Here is an 18721-nt window from a genome sequence, read left to right as displayed (position 1 = left end):
TGCTCCAGCTGCGCTGCGGCCAATAGTGAGCTGTGTGGTGGTCCCCTACGGTCCTGAGTCCAGAGTTACAGTAGCTGGGGGGGCTTATTTTTGGGGAGGTCTTATTTTCGGGGGATGCCGTATATTTCAGCGAGAGGCAAAACTGTGAGTGGGTCTTATTTTTTGGGGTGTCTTACTTTCGGGGAATCATGGTATGTGAGTCTGAAGAGCACTCGGCTAGCATCGGGGCCCATGAACTTGGCTTGGACTAGGACACTTTCTGGCTATAAAATGACTTTTTGAGATAAAGGTCTTATAAGGGGGGGGCTGCCTAATAATTTGAAACAAAGAAATGGGCATATACTGCAAATTACTACTTGTTTCCACAGGGTATTACATGAGATACCTGCATATTTGGTAGGAAAACTGGAGATTTTGGTCACTTTTATTTGAGACACATCTGTCCCTGTCTGTCTGGGAGGGAGTGAAGGGGCATGCAGGTAGAATGTGTCCCCTGGAACTCGAAGGGTAGGCTGTAGGAAAAGGCAGAAGCAAACAAACATGCTACCTATCAAAAATGCAGACACACACACTTACCTGGCAGGGGGAGACCTTGACCAGAAAGGTGGTTTTTCTAGGGCAAGACTTGTCCACTGTACTCAGGATGGGCTGACACCTGCCACTGCCCCAAATGTGGGAAACTCCACTGTAAAATTTGTGGTAGTCGGGGGCGGCGTTAGAAATAACTTTTCAAATAAAAGAACAATTCAAACACACTCAATGATTCAGCATGCTTCCTTCCATTAATCAAAACTCATGGCACCAACACCACCAAGAAAAATCAAAGCAGAAAATAATCAGGTCGTGAAAAGGTTAACTCATTTCTCATAATACACGTGTGGTTTCTCTTTCGGACACTAAGCAAACTTACTTAGCAACACGCCTACTTATGAGGAATTCATATTAACAAGAAGTGGTCAGCAGTTCTTTTTTTTCTCTAGTTCCATTTCCTGAAAAATAAGAACAACCAATCAGATAGCCCCAAAAAAAGGCGGGAAAATTCTAGTTTTACTTCTGCTTGGCTCAGCTTTCTGGGATACGCATTCCTCCCCTCTGACCATTATTCGAGCCTGAAGTCAAGCAAGTGCGGAGCCCCGAAGGGAGCCGGAGGCTACGGGCAATCTTTTTCTTTCTAACACTCCGACCCTGTCGCCTTGAACTCCCAAGGTAAGTGCAGCCTGCCGGAGAGACTGGCGTCACGCCTAAGGGATCCAAGAGCTGGTCCTGAACAGGGTGTGTTATCAGGAAAGCTGGATCATACACACCAGCTGATGAAAGCAAGGCACACAGGGGCTTGTCTCTACTGGCGTGGGCAGTTGAAATCTGCCCAGAGCGAGAAAGAGGAAGAAAGATTGGCTCAGAAACCACAAGGGCAGTTCTTTTTTTTTTAAGTCTATGTGTACAATTTTTTTTTCTAAAATCTGAAATACATATGGATACACAGGAAGTTCAGTTATCAGTCAACCTTGGGGCCTTGTGGGAGGAAGCACAAAACCCCCTACAAAGGTGCTACAAGGTTTACTAAGCAGTAGTGAGCATTTTCACGTGGGCTTCACCACAGCTGTCACGGGAAAAGTGTGTGCCTGGCTTCTTGGGTCATCGAAAGAGAAATCAGAACTCCAAGATGAAACGCCACCCTGCCTTAGGCAAGACAGGCGGGCAATGAGGCAGACAATGAAATGAACACTTTTCTGAATTAAGTGTGTAAACAGTGAGAAGAACCAGAGCTCAGACAGAACAGGGGACTTCCAGAACCTCATGGAAAAATGAAAGTAAGAGAAACTGGAATTTTGCCACGAGCTTTTTGGAAGTGCCCTCTTCAAGCTTCCAAGCCAGAGCCATTGGGTAGCCAAAGCCTGAGGATGACAGAACTGACCATCGTTCTGGGGACACGCGGTCAGATAGGACAAGGGGGAGCTCAGGTCTTGGCGTGGAGACTCTCTCTTAAATTGGTGGCATGGCTTTGTCCGTTAACCAATTGGTTGATGCTCTCACTTTTTGTGTGCATTTGTTCATCAAAATGTAGACACTGGGGGGACAGACAACAGAAAAATGGGTGAAGGGAGACATCAAACAGTGTAAAATATGACAAAATAATAATTTATAAATTATCAAGGATTCATGAGGGAGGGGGGCGTGGGGAGGGAGTGGTAAAATGAGGAGCTGATGCCAGGGGCTTAAGTGGAGAGCAAATGTTTTGAGAATGATGAGGGCAATGAATGTACAAATGTGCGTTACACAATTGATGTATATATGGATTGTGATAAGAGTTGTATGAGCCACTAATAAAATGATTTTTTATTAAAAAAAAATGTACACACTGTTTGGTGTGCTGGTGGTACCGTGCGTTAAGCGCCAGGCTGCTAATTGCCAGGGCTCAAAGCCACTGACTGCTTCCGACAGTCAGCTTCTATAAAGATGGACAGTCTTGGAAACCCTGTACTTGCGGCCTCACGTCAATTCTGACTCAGAGTCCCATTAAATCTTTCCAGAAGCAGGGAGACTGGGGGAGGAAAAGGGGGGCGGGGATACAGGGGGAAGGAGAAACCATTCTAGTCTTTTTCTAGAATCTAGGATCGCTGCCAGTTGTGAATTTGGGCTTCCTCCCTCCCCCTTTTATACATTATTTTTATTCTAGAAGAAACAAAATATTTACTAGTAAAATTGTCTGGGTTAATTTTGTGTGTCAGAAGACACACTTGGTAACTGACATTCATTGAAGAAGATCATTTGTGAGGTGCGTTGGGAATTGAGCTTCCTCAACTTGGAAGGGGTTGCTTTCTGAAATCCTTTTGGAAACAGAACACAAATATTCATATATGATTGAGACATAATGAGAAAAAAATCTGTCACTCTGTAATAGGAAGACTATTACCTATAGGCCTCTAACAACAGATTCTTGTTTTCCTAAACAAAGGCAACACCTACAAACATTCTGGATCGCTTCTCTTAACAGGAGCCCCTGTGGCTAATTACAAGGTCAGCAGTTTGAAAGCAGCAGCCTTACTGTGGGCGAATGCAGTAACCATGGACAGCCTGGGAGACCCAAGGGCAGTTCTACTCTGGCCCATCAGGGCACTGAGTCAGAATCCACTCGATGGCAGTGAGAGGCCTTCTCTAAGTAGCAACTGACAAGTTCTTTTTAACAATATACTTTAAAAAGTTATTCCTTTGACCATAAATGTAAGGTGATTTTTTTAAGACCCAAATAACTGGAATGATTTTAGATCTGTGGGGTTTTCTCCACATACGATGTAAGCAACGACAAGGCCATGTGGTGCATCCTAAACCACCAGTCCCAGAAGGCAGTCTGTGCATGCACTTCCTTGTCTTTCACTGTCCCTAAGGTACCCGCAACGACTTCTCACTGAGTGCTCCTGCGTTGGTGTGACTAAAAGGGTGACATATTTTGATGGCGTACTTGAGCCAAAGCAAAAATAGAAAACTGGTTGTATGAGCTGTAGCACAATCTGAGTCATGAGTCTTCTCCCTAACATGATAGTGTTGGGTTTTATTAATATACTAAAAATTCACTGCCAGGGAGCCAATTCTGACTCAGCAACCCTGTAGGACATAGTAGAACTGCCCGTGTGGGCTTCTTAGACTATAGAAAATCTCATCTTTCTCCTGTGGATAGATTCACCCACTTCCTAAATACAAGGTCTCGAGAAAGACTTAGGATCATTGATCTTCATTTTCCCTTTTATCAGATCTGGTCATCTTCATTTCCCACCTGACCATGGTCCCAAATTTCAACCACTTTTTGACTGCTATTCTAAAATCTGTTGCCCCTCTCTTTTTAAGTCTTTTGGACATGAGCACTTCTTTCTATGTCTTGAATGCTTTGAAACTTGCAGAAAAAATAGAGAGAATAATATAATCAACACAATGTACTCACCACCCAAATTTATAATTAGTTGTCAGGTTGACTCTGGCTGGTGGGGCCTTGCGTACGAGAGAACAAAACACTGCCCTGTCTGTATCAACCTCACAGTGACCAGCACCGTGCCAGCATATTGCTGCTGCTAAGCCACTCCATCCCACTGGGGGTCCCCTCTGCGCTACAGAGGCCCCTAGCTCACCAGGCATGTGCCTCTCCTCCAGGGATTGAGCTATGAATTTGAACACGTGAATGAAAGCTCAAGTCAAACTCACTGTTGATTGAGTCATTTCCGACTCACAGCGACACTGTAGCACAGAGCAGAACTTCCCTGTTCGTTTCTGAGACAAGTTCTTTACAGGACCGGAAAGTCTCATCTTTCTCCCTCGTGGAAGCTGGTGTTTCAAACGCTGACCTTACGATTAGCTGCCCAATGTGTAACCCGTTATGGCACCATACGTGAGTACATTTGCATAATTGCCACTACAACCTGGATGCAGCACCTCAACCAACAAACAAACAACACCTTGTGCTTTCCCTCGGTAGCTACATCTTCTCCATACCCCCTGGCAACCAAGGGTTTGTTCATCACTAACGTGACCTGTAAAAATATCCATCTGTCCGTGCTACTCCCTTCTTGAACCCCGTCTTTGGCTTTCCACTCTCCTAAGAATCCAGTTCAAGCCATGACCTGTGCCTCACTCTCTAAGCTCTTCTTTCACGGTTTCTCTCCTCACCTCTTACCTCCTGCGCCTCTGAAGGTCTGGCAGGACTGGACATCTATGCACCACTCCACTATGTGTGTCCCGTCTCCTTTAGCGATTTCTCACCTCCGGTCCCATTCTGTCTGGTGAGCGTGCTTGCCATCCTTTTCTATCCTCAGGCGCCTTTGCGTGACTAATTCGGATCTCAGCTTACATTCCAGGAAGAGCGCCCTGCTCATCGTAGGTTGATTGTTGCAGCGAGCTGCTCCCCACAGAGCACTTAGCACACCCCACTGAGGCAGCTCGAGTACCCCCCCCCCAAGTCCTTCCGGTCCACACTCAAGAGGCAGGTTCTGAGCTTGTTTCTCCTTACTTACCACTGAATCTGCAGCTCCCAGCACCAGATAGGACTTTTTGGGTATGTTTTTAAACTGACTAATGAACACATCATCTGTACACACTGTGCAATCTACCTTTCACCCACGAGACACACGGTTTAATGGTTTCATTGCAGAATGAACGTGGAGGAACGTAACCCTCTTTTGGTGGTAGACGCGTCTGGCCCAGACTTGATCATCAATGTAGGAAGAGTGACGTTGGGAGAAGAAAACCGAGACAAGCTACAGAAACAAGAGAGAGAGGAAGAGAAGGCGAGAGTTGTTCAGGCTGCATGTGCTTTACTCAACTCCGGAGGAGGAGTGATTCAGATGGAGATGACTAACAGGGATGAGCACCCTGTGGAGATGGGACAGGATTTGGAAAAAGCTTTGAGTATGCTCATTGATCCTTCAAACTTGCAGGCCTTCTTTGAGGATAAGCAACAAGGGGGCTGTGCCTTCCTTTTTGTGAAATCTTGGAGCAGTGACCTTTGCCCTGAAGATCACGCCTTCAAGCCCCGCATCTGCAGCCTGAGCTCGTCACTGTATGGGAGATCCGGCACCTCGTTGAGCCTCATGGGTCCAAGAAAGGCTTTCGATTTCCTAAAAAGCAAGAAGAGGAATGCAAACAAGAGCTCGGGGGAAGAACCTTCTAGCAAAGTCCCCAGGGTTATGTGTCCAGGCCTCCAGAAGTCAGATCCTGCTTCCTTGATTTTCCAAAGACAGACGCTGGAATATGGTGAAGTCCTGTCTTTTCCGGAGTCTGACGGGGTAGAGTTTAAGCAGTTCTCTACACACAATGTCATAAAGTACATAGAAAGCACAGTCCCCAAATACGTCGCTGCATTTGCCAATACCAAGGGAGGCTATCTTTTCATCGGAGTGCACGATACAACTAAACGAGTGATAGGGTGTGCCAAAGAAATCATCGAGAGAAAGAAGAGAGAAATCATCGAACCTGTCTCTTTGAAAATGGCGACAGAAAGAGTCATAGAAAAATTACCTCTGTCCTGTTTCTGCCAGTCCAAAGGCAAGATACATTGCACAGTCAAAGTCTTGGACGTATTTAAAGCAGGCGAGCTGTATGGCTATGCTTGTGCCATCCGAGTGGAGCCGTTCTGCTGTGTGGTGTTCTCCAGTGCTCCCAACTCCTGGATGGTGAAGGACAAGGAGCTCCGCAAGCTGAGTATTGAAGAATGGGTAGACAGGGTGACGGATACAGACCCAGGTAAAGGGGACGAAGCTCTTCCATCCTGTCCTTTCTCTCTCTCTCTCTCTCTCTCTCTCTCTCTCTCTCTCTCTCTCTCTCTCTCTCTCTCTGGGTCTCCGTGATAAACAGGCTTTCTTTGTCCATGACTTTTAATTTCTCTGTGAAGATTACAGCCTGGGACACTTACTCTAGTCCATAGGGTCCTTATGAGTTGGAATTGACTGGACAGATGGACGGACAGGCAATGGGTTGTTTTTGTCTTGCTTTGCTTTAATAGAGGTGTTAATTTAGATGGGACAAATGGGAGCGTTATCTGTCCATTCCCTCTCAAGTGACCAGAGAAGGTCTTATATTTTACCCACTGGTCAGGCTTCTTTCAATGGTGAAGGTTAACATAAGTTTTCTTTCTTTGTGAAGCTCTTCAACGGTTGTGTGAAGACTTTGAATCTCAGCTGAGTCTCACTAAGGGGACTCCGCTGAGCAGACCAGTCTACACCAAGAAAGGCCTGGAACACAAGGAGGACCTGCAACGACTCTTATTTGCAGGTAGTAGCGATGGCTGCCTACTGGGCACAAGGCAGTGTCTACAGTAGGAGAGATGGAATTAAACTGATGTGTTTATTGCGTTTCTTGAAAGTCGGCTTGGCAAATTCCTTTGAATGGAATGATCATGCCCTAAGCGTACTGGCTAAAAGCACTTTGGAAATGAGCAGTACCCTATGAAACCCAAGAACATTACTGCCCCCTAGAGACCATTTGTAGTTCTGAAACCGGAGTGATCTAGATTCCTGGTGGTTTTTACAGCTGCGGGACCTAGGCTCCTCCTCAGACTTGTTGAGTGAGAACCCCTGGAGCTGGGACTGAGGAATGGGCATGTTTCTTGGGGTCCTTACAAGGCCCTGAAGCCCGTCCTCCTTAGGCACCCAGAGGTGTTCCAGAGGTGGTTATGAATATTAAGGATGAAAAATGCATCAAGATGTTAGAAAGAAGGGGGGGGAGAGCAGCGTTTCAGGCTTAGAAACAATCACGTCGGAGCAAAAACGATTTACCAGCCGTTGGCTGTTCTCTGCTCTTATTTCTTGCTCCTCGCACACTCCGCTTTGCCTAGGAGCCCACCGGTGTCTTCTTCCTACCTTCCTAGAGGTGGAAAATCGTCTGCTCCAGCCTAGGCAAGAAGTCAATGACTTAACCATCACTGGGTGTTGCTATAGAATAAATGTCTAGAAAGGGCCAATTAATAGATAATGCTCACTCCAATTAAGATTTTATGTTTTCCTTCCCTAATTGAAGTCCTTGAATTGACATGAATATTTAAATTAATTGTAGCTAAAAACTTCCCACAGTAAATCGTATGAGATCCAAGAATCAATATCACTCACTGCCATGGAGTCGATGCTGCCTCATAGCGACCCTACAGGACAAGGGCAGAACTGCCCTGTGGGTTTCAGAGACTAACTCTTCACCGGAGTGGAAAGCCCCATCTTTCTCTCTCGGAGCGGCTGGTGGTTTCAAACTGCTGACCGTGCAGGTAGCAGCACAACTATGCCACCAGGGTTCCTAAGAGTAGATGTACAAAACTCCAGGCCAGACTCACTGCCCCCCGGTGGATTCTGGTTCACAGTGAACAGGTAGGACAGAATCGAACGGCCCCTGTGAGGGTTCGAGGTGGTACACCATGAGGGCGCAGGGAGCCTCACCTTTCTCCTGTGGAGTGGAGCGGCGGTGCGCTCACACCTGACCTGTCCCTCGCAGTCTGAGGCATGGCCCACTATGCCACCAGTCAGTCTCCTACGGAGGAAAGCTCGGTAAGAGCCATTGTAGCATGACTTATTTCCATGGAATAAAGTATAATGAAACCCCAAACCGGGCTATATTCTCTTAGCATATCAATCGATTATGCTTGAATTTAAGAAAAACCCTATTTATTTTCCTTTTGGGGGCGGGAGGTTGACAGCAATTTATTATAATTTTTTAGGCAGACAACAAAAGCAAATTCTAAAATTGTAACTTCAAGCTTAGTGTCTGAAGCTTCAGATGACAGAACCCATCAGGTGTCTTTTAACGTCGTGGTAATAGCCCAGTAAGTACACTAACGACCACCCGGCAGCAGAGCTGAAAGAATGAGGTCTCTGTAAAGGGAACAGAAGCGCATGCAAAATGTCTCCGGGACCACGGGATCCTCCTTTTCATTTTATAATCCACACGCGTAGCGTTTCTAAATGCACCGTCATTCTGCACAGTACAGATCTCGAGCATTTCTGAAGGAGACGATGGTGTCTGGTCTGGAGGAGTGAGACTGACGGAGGGAGGAGGAAGACAGTGAAAGCCAAGGGAGCCACACCCGCTTCTGTTCACACAGCCAGCTTAGCATAGTCTCAGGCCAGTCCATGATTGTCCAGGCAACTAAGAGAGCCACACATAGGTGTTTCCCCTCCTGGAGTTAACAGTTCTCCGGAAAGCTCTGCTCTCGCCACAAAGGTTTGCTTTACTTTTTCTGAAGACCTTCTACTCCAGCTGTTTGAAAGGGAAAACCACCCTGTTTGTTTTTATTTTGTTTGTTTTTGTAAAACATTTCACTAGGGACTCATACAACTCTTATCACAATCCATACATATACATACATCAATTGTATAAAGCACATCCATACATTCCCTGCCCCAATCATTCTCAAAGCATTTGCTCTCCACTTAAGCCCTTTGCATCAAGTCCTCTTTTTTCCCCTCCTTCCCTGCTCCCCCCTCCCTCATGAGCCCTTGATAATTTATAGATTATTATTTTGTCATATCTTGCCCTATCTGGCATCTCCCTTCACCCCCTTCTCTGTTGTCCGTCTCCCAGGGAGAAGGTCACATGTGGATCCTTGTAATCAGTTCCCCCTTTCCAAACCACTCACCCTCTACTCTCCCAGCATCGCCCCTCACACCCCTGGTCCTGAAGGTATCGTCCACCCTGGATTCCCTGTGCCTCCAGCCCTCATATGCTCCAGTGTACAACCTCTGCCCTATCCAGCCCTGCAAGGTAGAATTCGGATCATGGTAGTTGGGGGAGAGGAAGCATCCAGGATCTGGGGGAAAGCTGTGTTCTTCATCGGTGCTACATCGCACCCTGTTTTTAAGTAAGTCTACCAAACGCTTGAAGAATAGGCCATTAAGCACTATTCAAATGATTCCAGAGCCATAGAGAAATAAAGAATATACCCACTTTTTGCTTTCTATTTTTTTTAAGTAGGAGTAACCATAATTGCAAAACTTGACCAAGATAACACATTGTTCTCACAGCAACTGATACAGCAACTAACCCCAAGGGTCTTCCCTGCCAATTAAAGGGTTTAGGTGCCTTACTCTTCTCGCCAAAGGTGGCATGAATGAACACTGTCCTGGGCAGGCTCCTCTGACCTGCACCAGTGGGGGTGATTCAGGGACACTTTGAGATTCAACTACTTTGAGAGGAAGGAGGAGAAGAGAACTAACGGTTCTCAAGTCGCAGCTACAATAGGCCAGCCCCGTGTCCCATTTCCGCAGTTCTTCACCTTAGAAAAGCACGCTTATTAATCTCGTTTTACACGTGAGCAAACGGGGGGTGGGGGGTGGGCGGGGGGGTAGGTAAAGAGGTCGAGGAATTTCTCCAGGTCATGCACAGAATAAGCTCATGGACTGGGTGTACGATATTCTCCATTGGAATCGCAATCCTAGTTACAAAAGAATCGCCTCAAAGGATCTCTAAGTTACTCACAATAATCACGATTTTTCCCCCAACTCCCCATTCTTTCCAGTGCCGTCAGACCATTTGCACTACACCCCAGAATACCTCTGGCAGGAACTGTGCTCACAAAACCCGGGACTGGAAGAGTTGGTAAAGAAAGAAATGCAACACTTCTCCCGGGGAATTGTGATCCTTTCAAGAAGCTGGGCTGTAGATCTGAACTTGCCAAGGAAGGAGGGAGTCATCTGTGACGCTCTGCTGGTAGCTCAGGACAGCTTCCCTGTTCTCTACACCATACTCAGGAAGCAGGAGGCCACGGGCTATGACTATTCCAACCTTACTGCCTTCACCTTGAAAACTAAGCTGGTGGGCATCGGTGGCTACACGTGGAAAGCGTGTGTCATGACCAAAGTCCTCTCCCTGAGTCCTGAGAGCACTGAAGAGCCCCTGGGAGGCCTGGGCTCTCGGATAGAGTATCCTGAGTCCTACACTCTCGGGGACATCCAGCAAATGGAAGACTTTCTGCAATCCCTCGTGATCGTTTTGCTTGGCTTCCGATCTGTTTTGAGTGACCAGCTGGGCTGTGAGGTTCTAAATCTGCTCACAGCCCAACAGTATAAGATCTTTTCAAAAAACATCCACAGGAGCAGAGAACTGTTTATCCACGGCTTGCCAGGATCAGGGAAGACCATCATGGCCATGAAGGCCCTGAAGACCATCAGAAATATATTTCACTGTCAAGCACGCAACATTCTCTATGTTTGTGAAAACCAGCCTCTGATGAGGTATTTGAGGTAAGCAGTTGGGTCTTATTGTCACCAAATGAGGCTTCATCTGGATACATTCCACAGCTATCCCCAGTGGGGTGACTGCAGAGGCCGACGGCTGCATGATAAAACTAGTGTGCAATAAATGGTGTGTGCCGAGCACTATGGTACCTGATGGGTGCCTTCTTATTTTCTTCTTTTATTTCAATTTTATTTAGTTAGTTTTAAACCGTTTATTGGCACATGATTCCTAACTCATACAGTTCAGTTTTTCAATCACATTAAGAAAAACTGCATGATGAAACATATAACTTTCCTCTAGTTCTTAAATACTCCTTCCTCCCCCCACCCCACCCCCACCCCCCACTATCATGATCCCAATTCTACCTTGCAAATCTGGCTAGACCAGAAGATGTACATTGGTACAGATAGGAACTAGAAACACAGGGAATCCAGGACGGATGACTTCTCCAGAACCAGTGATGAGAGCGGCAATACCTGGAGGGTGGAGAGAATGTGGGGTAGAAAGGGGGAACTGATTAACTGATTACAGGAATCTACACATAGCCTCATCCCTGGGAGAGGGACAGCAGAGAAGAGGGCAGGGGGAGACATCAGACAGTGTAATATATGACAAAATAATAATAATAATATGTGAATGATAAAGGGTTCACGGGGTGGGGGGGTGTGGGGAGGGAGGGGAAAATGAGCAGCAGATATTAAGGGCTCAAGTAGAAGGCAAATGTTTTGAGAAAGTTGATGGCAACAAATGTACATATGTTTCTGACACAATGGATGTATGTATGGATTGTGATAAGAATTGTATGAGCCCCCAATAAAAAGGATTAAAAAAAGAAAAATTGCACAATCGTCACCCTGAGTGTGTCGTTTTTATTTTTACAGCGATCAAATGATCTGTGAATCCGTGACCCGGAAAACTTTCATGAGGAAAGACTTTCCAGAGATTCAACATATCGTCATTGATGAAGCTCAGAATTTCCTCACGGAGGATGGACCGTGGTATAGGAAGGCAAAAATAATCACCCAAAGACAAAGGGACTGCCCAGGAATTCTCTGGATCTTCCTGGACTACTTCCAAACCATCCACCTGGATGCCAGTGGCCTCCCACCTCTCGAAGCCCAGTTTCCCAGGGAAGAGCTCACCAAAGTGGTTCGAAATGCGGGACAAATAGCCAACTACCTACAGAAGAAAATGGACATAGTGAGACGGTACCCCCTACCTAATGTTCCCCCTAAGTCCCTGGAGATGATTTGTGAAGCTGAATTGGTTCAGGCTGTTGGGGGCACCTTAAAAACCGAGGAGAATTTGAGTCAGGAGGTGGTTGTGGCCAAAGTAGCAGACATTTGCAAGAGTCTCTTTGAAATAGGCTATTCTCCCAAGGACATAGCTGTCCTTGTCAGTACAACAAAAGAAGTGGAAGGTTACAAACGTGAGCTCTTGGAAGCGATGATGAAGCAAAGGGTAGTGAGTTTCAGAGATGCGAATAACCTGTCGGGTGATTACATCGTATTAGACAGTATCCGGCGATTCTCAGGGCTGGAAAGGAATATTGTGTTTGGAATCCATCCCAAAACACATGAGCCCATTCTCTTAGACAGTATTCTGCTCTGTCTGGCTTCTAGGGCAAAACAACAGTTGTATCTATATATGTATTCTGTGAATCCACAGCAATCATATTGGGAAGGTAAGCAGAAAATGATATGATTTTTTGTTCTTTGATGCCTGATAACTGATCCCTTTAGCACCTCATGATCGCACAGGCTGGTGTGCTTCTTCCACGTGGGCTTTGTTGCTTCTCAGCTAGATGGCCCAGACACTGCATATTTTGATATCCGGGCACCATCAGCTTTCTTGACCACATTTGCTTATGCACCTGCTTTGTCTTCAGTGATCGTGTTGGGAAGTTGAGCATCATGGAATGCTAGTTTAATAAAACAAAATATTCTTGCATTGAGGGAGTACTTGAGTGGAGGCCCAATGTCCATCTGCTACCTTAATACTAAACCTATAAATATATGCACATAGAGCTATTATTGCCCCATCCTCATATATAAATATATTTGCATATGTGCATGGCTTTATTTAGACCTCTATAAATGCCCTTTGCCTCCTAGCTCTTTCCTCTATTTCCTTTGACTTTCCTCTTGTCCCACTATCATGCTCAGCCTTCATTTGGGTTTCAATAATTCCTCTCAGTTACATTACTCTTGAGCATGCCCCACCAGGCCTCCTACAACCTCCTCACCACCGATTTGGATCACTTGTTGTTCCCTTGTCCCTGGGCTTGTTAACACCACTACCTTTCCCCCCACCTCCCCCTCTCCCATGTCCCCCCAAACTGTTGTTCCCATTGTTTTCTCCTCTAGATTGTTCATCCAGCCTATCTTATTTAGACCTGCAGAGATAATAACATGCACAAAAACAAGACAGAGAAAACCAAGCAACAAAAGAAAACAAAACAACAACAAGAAGTCAATGACAAAACAACAACAACAAAGAAAATCCTGTAGTTAGTTCAAGGACTGTTTGTTGGGCATTAGGAGTGTTTTCTGGTCAAGTCTGATGGGGTTCCAAGCCCTGGCCCCAAAGTCTATTTTTAGTCTTCCCTGGGGACTTCGTTGCTCTGTTTCCCTTGCTGTTCTGTGGCACGCCCTTAGTGTTTTGCCTCAGTGTGGTGGAATCAGATCGGGTGCAATTCCCACACTGTCTCCAGGATTGTCCAGTGTTGTTGGCTAGCTGGAGGTCAGATACGGCCATGCAGTTTACCGAGTTGTTTTCTGAAAAGAATATAGGAAGTTAAAGTTTTGATTATTTTGTTTGGTTCTTGTTTTTTATTATTCCTGTTGAAAATGGTGAAAATGGATGTTGTTGATGTATATTTTGAGCTCAGGGATAGAAATTGCTGTTTGAATTTCTCAGAGACTGCTTAGTGAAAATGGCTAATAGAAGATCAAAATGGCTGACATAACATCAAAATGGCTGACAGAAAATCAAAATGACTGACAGAATGCCTGGCTCTGGCTTGATTCAATCAGAGTCCCAAGGTCGTATTTTGTATCAATGGAATAAATTAGATAAGGGATAAGATAGATAAAGAGTCAATGACTGTTTAGGAATTGAGTTTAGGATCATATTCTACTTTGTTTATACTGATTTCTTTTGCTTATTGTTGATATTAATGATTGATAGACATGATTATTGGGAAGTAAAAATAGGCTGTAGGACTACTTGCCTTAAGCCATTAAATTGGAATTTAAATGGTTAGGACACACCTGCAAGACTCTAAACACAAGGCTCTAAAAGGATAAGCCCCACCCAGTGCCTTGAGTGCTCGGGACATTCAAAGGTGAAGAAATTTCCTAGGGGTTGTTGACAGATTGAAGGGAAAAAAAGGGGGGAGGTTACTTTTTGGATTTTTAAATTTTGAACTAGTTGTTTTTACTTGAGGCTGGAAAAATCTGGAACCATGAAGACACTCACTTCTCTAGAATTGAATATTAAAAAGAGCTTTTGGGCAGGCTGAAATGCTTGCTAGGTGACCACCTAGGTCCACTTGTTGAGTGGAAGTGAGAGAAATACAGCAATAAAGAGACAGGTTGAGTCTGGCTACTGACACCTGTGGACCTGGTTCACAGGGATTAGAGGAGAAGATGAGAGTCGTTGACTAGTCTGAAGTTCATGACCCAGCACAAGGGGGCTAGGGTTGTTGAGAATTTGTAATGGGGTGCATGGTGTAAAGGCAAGGCAGTCAATGGGCACCCTGGTGAGGCTAAGTGAGGCAGCCCACAGTGAGTTGACCAGAACTGACCAGATGAAGAGAAGATTTTTAAGCCTGTGGACTGGTGCATATTGCTGCTGACTTTGTGGATGACCTGTCCTCATTTGACTTTGCTTATGGATGTCAACTTCACAAGGTTCCAACTGGAATGAAGATTCTTCACGTCAAAGAACATGATTGTCTCCTCAGAGCACTGGATTGATGTAAGTGGGCAATATAGAAATTGGAGATCCAAAATTGGGTAGATGAAGGCATGAAGTGGTTGGCTTACAAACTTTCATAGGTGGGGGAATATAGTCATTTGATTAAGGTGTAGGCATTCACATAAGTATAGAATATTTTAGAAAGCAAATGTTTTGAGAATGATGATGGCTACAAATGTAGTGGACACAATGGATGCATGTATGGATTGTGATAAGAGTTGTACAAGCCCCCAATAAAATGATAAAAAAGTAGAATATTTTTGTTTTATTCATGTAACTGCAATTACTAACCATAGTTTTTTTGTTCATTTAAAGAATTTATGTTTAAATTTGGATAGCACATATTGAATTATATGTTTTTAAGTTTTATTCTGTTAGGTACAGGTATGATTTTTTTAAATTATGGATAAAGAGTTGTGTAAAAGTGTCAAGTTGGAAAGGAGTGGTCTGTAGCAGTTACATAATCTCCTGTCAACTTGAAAAGGGGTGGAGTCTAGCCTGTCAACCAGGTTGGAGTTTGATGACCTCACTTAGAGGCGCAAAGGAGATAAATAGGTCACTAGAGGCCAGATAGACTCTTCATTTTTCTGCTGACAAGACACATGGAGCCTCATCAGCAAAAGCCCTGGAGCTGGAGGAGCCACATGGAGACCCCTGCCAGCACTGAGATGCTTCCACTGCCACTGGATCCACAAAACCTTCTACCCACTAGCCCATTATCTTCCTTCACGTGGCATTACTGCTTGGGTACATGAGTCTGAAAAAGAATTTGTAGACTTATATAAGACATATAGGCTAATATCGGACTTAGGGACTTGATCTGAACTGGGCTGGTTGTTTCTTTAATATACAATTACTCTTTGATATAAAGCTCTTTCTTATATACATGAGTGTCTATGACTTTGTTTCTCTAGTCAACCCTGACCAACACAGTTACCTTATTTTAAGACCAACATTTAGAGTGTTTAGATGAATTTTACATAGCTTCCTGAACTTTAGAGATGGTGATGACTACATGGGAATTTACTCTGTGCTTAAAGTGTGTGGGCTGCTGTCCTCAATGCCGGGCAGATGGAGTCACCCTGGCTCTTGCTCAGTGCTCCACACGACTTTGATAACCATTCCTTGAGCCGCTTTGGGGACACTTAAGAATTTCTGATCCACCAGCTAGGTGATTAATGGCAGAGTGGCCCCATAATCCTCCCTCCGTTCCTTCCTTGGTAAAACTGGGAATGCACGACTTACCGTATTTTCCCAAGGCTGGATTTATTGTGTGATGCCGTGCCTATATGAAGGGCCATGTTCACATTGGTATTTTCAGGAGTTTGGGGCTGGGATTCTGGAATCTGCTGCCAGGTCATGAAGCTATTTCATGACATTCATCTTTTTATATTATTGCCGATTTCTATATTTCCATATGGATTCTAGTAAGGGGGTCTGATAGGAAGTCTTTTGAATTTTAGAGCTATTAATTAGCACAATTGTAAAATTAATAAAATAATTTCTTACAACTGGAATTGCCCAAATAGTACTTTTAGGGAAAGAAATGATTCAATTTACACAATGCTGGTGGGAATGTAAATCACATAAACTTTTCTGGAGTGCAGATTGGTCTTGTATATGGCAAGGATATAAAAATGAAAAAATATATGTACCTTTGACACTATACTTTTACCTAGAGGTATTTGTACTAATAAAGATGTCTACCACTATTATATTGTGAAGTAGAGCTATCTTTAACAATGAATATATCTAAAACGGGCTCAATAATCTATGGCTACGTTAGATAATGATATGTGCATTATAATCCCAGTGTTAGAGAAAAATGTATATATGACTGACTGCATGAGAGGAAAAGATTGGGAAGATTTATGTCTAACATCTAAATTTGTTTTTCCTTTCTGGGTGGTTTTTATTTCTATCTTGCACATTTATGTTTTCCTAAAAATTTTGCTCTGCAAATAAACTACTGTTGTTCTTTCACCCTGAAGACAAAAGAAGAAAACTTAGAACTCTAAGTGAGGCCCATTCTCACAAAGGAAGTGCTGGCCCACACCTCCAGCCAACAGTTCCTTTGTAGCAATGCTGGCAAGCTGTCTAGGGAGGGTGAGAGGCTAGTCTAATTGTTCTTCCAGGGTCACTGTGAGTCTTTCTAAAGCTCTAGAGGTTCTTCAGAGATGTTCTGTTGTAATCCTGGGAGGTCCCCCTGCTGCTGCTCCCGCAGGGGCCAGCAGACTAGACCCAGTGATGAGGGGCCCTGTTAGGTCTTTCAGAGGCAAGAGACACAGCAAGACCTTTAAGGAATAGATTTGTTGAGGGAGGTGAAGTTTGTAGGGAACAGGAAATCAAAGGAAATGAAGTGAGAGGAGTTTAGAATAGTCAGATAAAGGTTAGAGATGGCTCTTTGTCTAAAGACAGAATGAACTAACTTAAAAGGTATAAAGTCCATGAGAACTGCTATTACATAAAGGAAGAGAAAAATTAGGTTTAATACAGATCCTACAACAGAGTCTATCGAGGAAAGGGTTAACCTGCAGGGAGAGGAAGGGTAGGAAGAGTCAGAGAGAGGATGTGTGTGTGTGTGTGTGTGTGTGTGTGTGTGTGTGTGTGTGTGTGTTTGAGAGAGAGAGAGAGAGAGAGAGAGAGAGAGAGAGAGAGAGAGAGAGAAGCAGGCCTGCCTCTTCTGACCGCAGCAGAATCACGGAGCGAACGAAGGATTTCTTTCGGGTGTTTAAGCCTTGGGTGTCAGTAACTCTTAGACAAGGGGGTTCCCGGTGTGCCCTAGAAAGTGTTCCCATTCTCACCTGTCAATGGAATCATTATAGTCCCGGGGGGTCAGCTGAAGGCACGGCTGTTTCTCCTGCTGCACATGCCTCATTCATCACACGGAAGCCATCTGCAAATTTCTTGGGATCTTTTAGTACTTGCTCTTTCTCAAAATCTATCCTAGTCGGTCCTAACATTATGTTCTTCCAGGACAAGCCATAGCCCAGGATGAGGTACTAAAAGGCATCGGTGTGCTGTTCTGTGAACCCAAACCCAAATCCACTGCCATGGAGTCTGTTCAGACTCGTAGTGACCCTATGGGGCGGGGTAGAAATGCCCCTGTAGATTTCCGAGACGGTAACACTTTACAGGAGCAGACAGTCTCATCTCTCTCATGGAGTGGGCTGTGGTCTCAAACAACCAACCTCGCAGGTACTAGTCCAATGTGTGGCCCACTAAGTCACTAGGGATCCCAGACCCTCTGCTTCGACGTAAGAGGAAAGGCATGAGCTCCAAAGGGAGGAAAGTGAGGAGGAGGTGAAGCAGACCCAGCTCCAGGGACAGGGAAGCTCAGTCTCGAGCCTGAGAAGCTTACCTTGGAGGGCTGCCTGCATGGGGAGGACACTGAGAGTCGGGAAGAATGTCCCAGTCATGGCGCCAAATGTGGTGTGCGATGAGATGCTTCTCCTCCTCCTTGCTTCTCAGCACAGAGAAACTTCCCTCGGTAGAAGCATGAGAGTAAGCGAGTAAGCATTTGAGAAGGAAAGCCAAGGGCGTTTAGTTTTATGTTCTCACAGATTGGGGGCCCTTACAGATAGCATAGCATTCCATCACCACAAAGGGTACTGCACAATTGCTTCCACAATCAGTTTCAAAACATGCTCTTTCTTCTTGACTCCTTGATAGCAGAATCCCCTTTATTCTCTCTCTCCCCACTCTACCTCCCAAGGATCCTATTTTTTTTTGCCATATCTTACACAATCCAGTAAAACCATTAACATATAATTCTTTTGTTTGCTTCCATTGAGTGGGGTTATACACTCCTCAATGCTCTCAGCTCCCTATTGCCCCCCTTCCCATACCCTCAGGGAACCATTACTCCTGTTACTGTTTCTGAAGGATTATCCTTCTTGGCTTTCATGTATTGAAGGATGTTGAATATGTAAATGAATATATGCAAATCTAACATGATTAATGAGGTAAAACAAATAAAAACCATAATGGTAAGGAGAGGAAATATTAAAGAACTAGAGGATATGCAAGCGGAAGCCAG

The 18721-nt window shown here is 44.8% G+C and overlaps 1 protein-coding gene and 1 non-coding gene across 2 annotated transcripts; both read left to right on the top strand.

Moving 5' to 3' along the window:
- The first annotated feature begins 568 nt into the window (after positions 1–568).
- LOC142460299 (U1 spliceosomal RNA) lies at positions 569–731 on the top strand. Its single transcript, XR_012786532.1, has one exon. It is a non-coding gene; the product is annotated as a U1 spliceosomal RNA (small nuclear RNA).
- A 354-nt stretch (positions 732–1085) lies between these two features.
- Positions 1086–15959, top strand: SLFN11 (schlafen family member 11). The gene is made up of 5 exons (XM_075561407.1): positions 1086–1206; positions 5138–6228; positions 6628–6756; positions 9983–10706; positions 11583–15959. Exons 2-5 carry the CDS (start codon positions 5139–5141, stop codon positions 12403–12405), a joined length of 2766 nt encoding a protein of 921 aa, XP_075417522.1. The 5' UTR covers positions 1086–1206; position 5138; the 3' UTR covers positions 12406–15959.
- The last annotated feature ends 2762 nt before the right edge of the window (positions 15960–18721 follow it).

The sequence above is a fragment of the Tenrec ecaudatus genome, chromosome 10 (genome assembly GCF_050624435.1).
Source record: "Tenrec ecaudatus isolate mTenEca1 chromosome 10, mTenEca1.hap1, whole genome shotgun sequence".
NCBI lineage: Eukaryota > Metazoa > Chordata > Mammalia > Afrosoricida > Tenrecidae > Tenrec > Tenrec ecaudatus.
Note: the sequence above shows the minus strand (reverse complement) of the source record. Positions and strands in the feature narration are given on the sequence as shown.

Bases quoted from the DNA above. Each gene is read 5' to 3' on its own strand.
- SLFN11 (XM_075561407.1), top strand. From the start codon at position 5,139: ATGAACGTGGAGGAACGTAACCCTCTTTTGGTGGTAGACGCGTCTGGC. The intron at 6,229-6,627 runs GTAAAGGGGACG...TTCTTTGTGAAG, and splicing joins GGTGACGGATACAGACCCAG to CTCTTCAACGGTTGTGTGAA. The intron at 10,707-11,582 runs GTAAGCAGTTGG...TTATTTTTACAG, and splicing joins CCTCTGATGAGGTATTTGAG to CGATCAAATGATCTGTGAAT.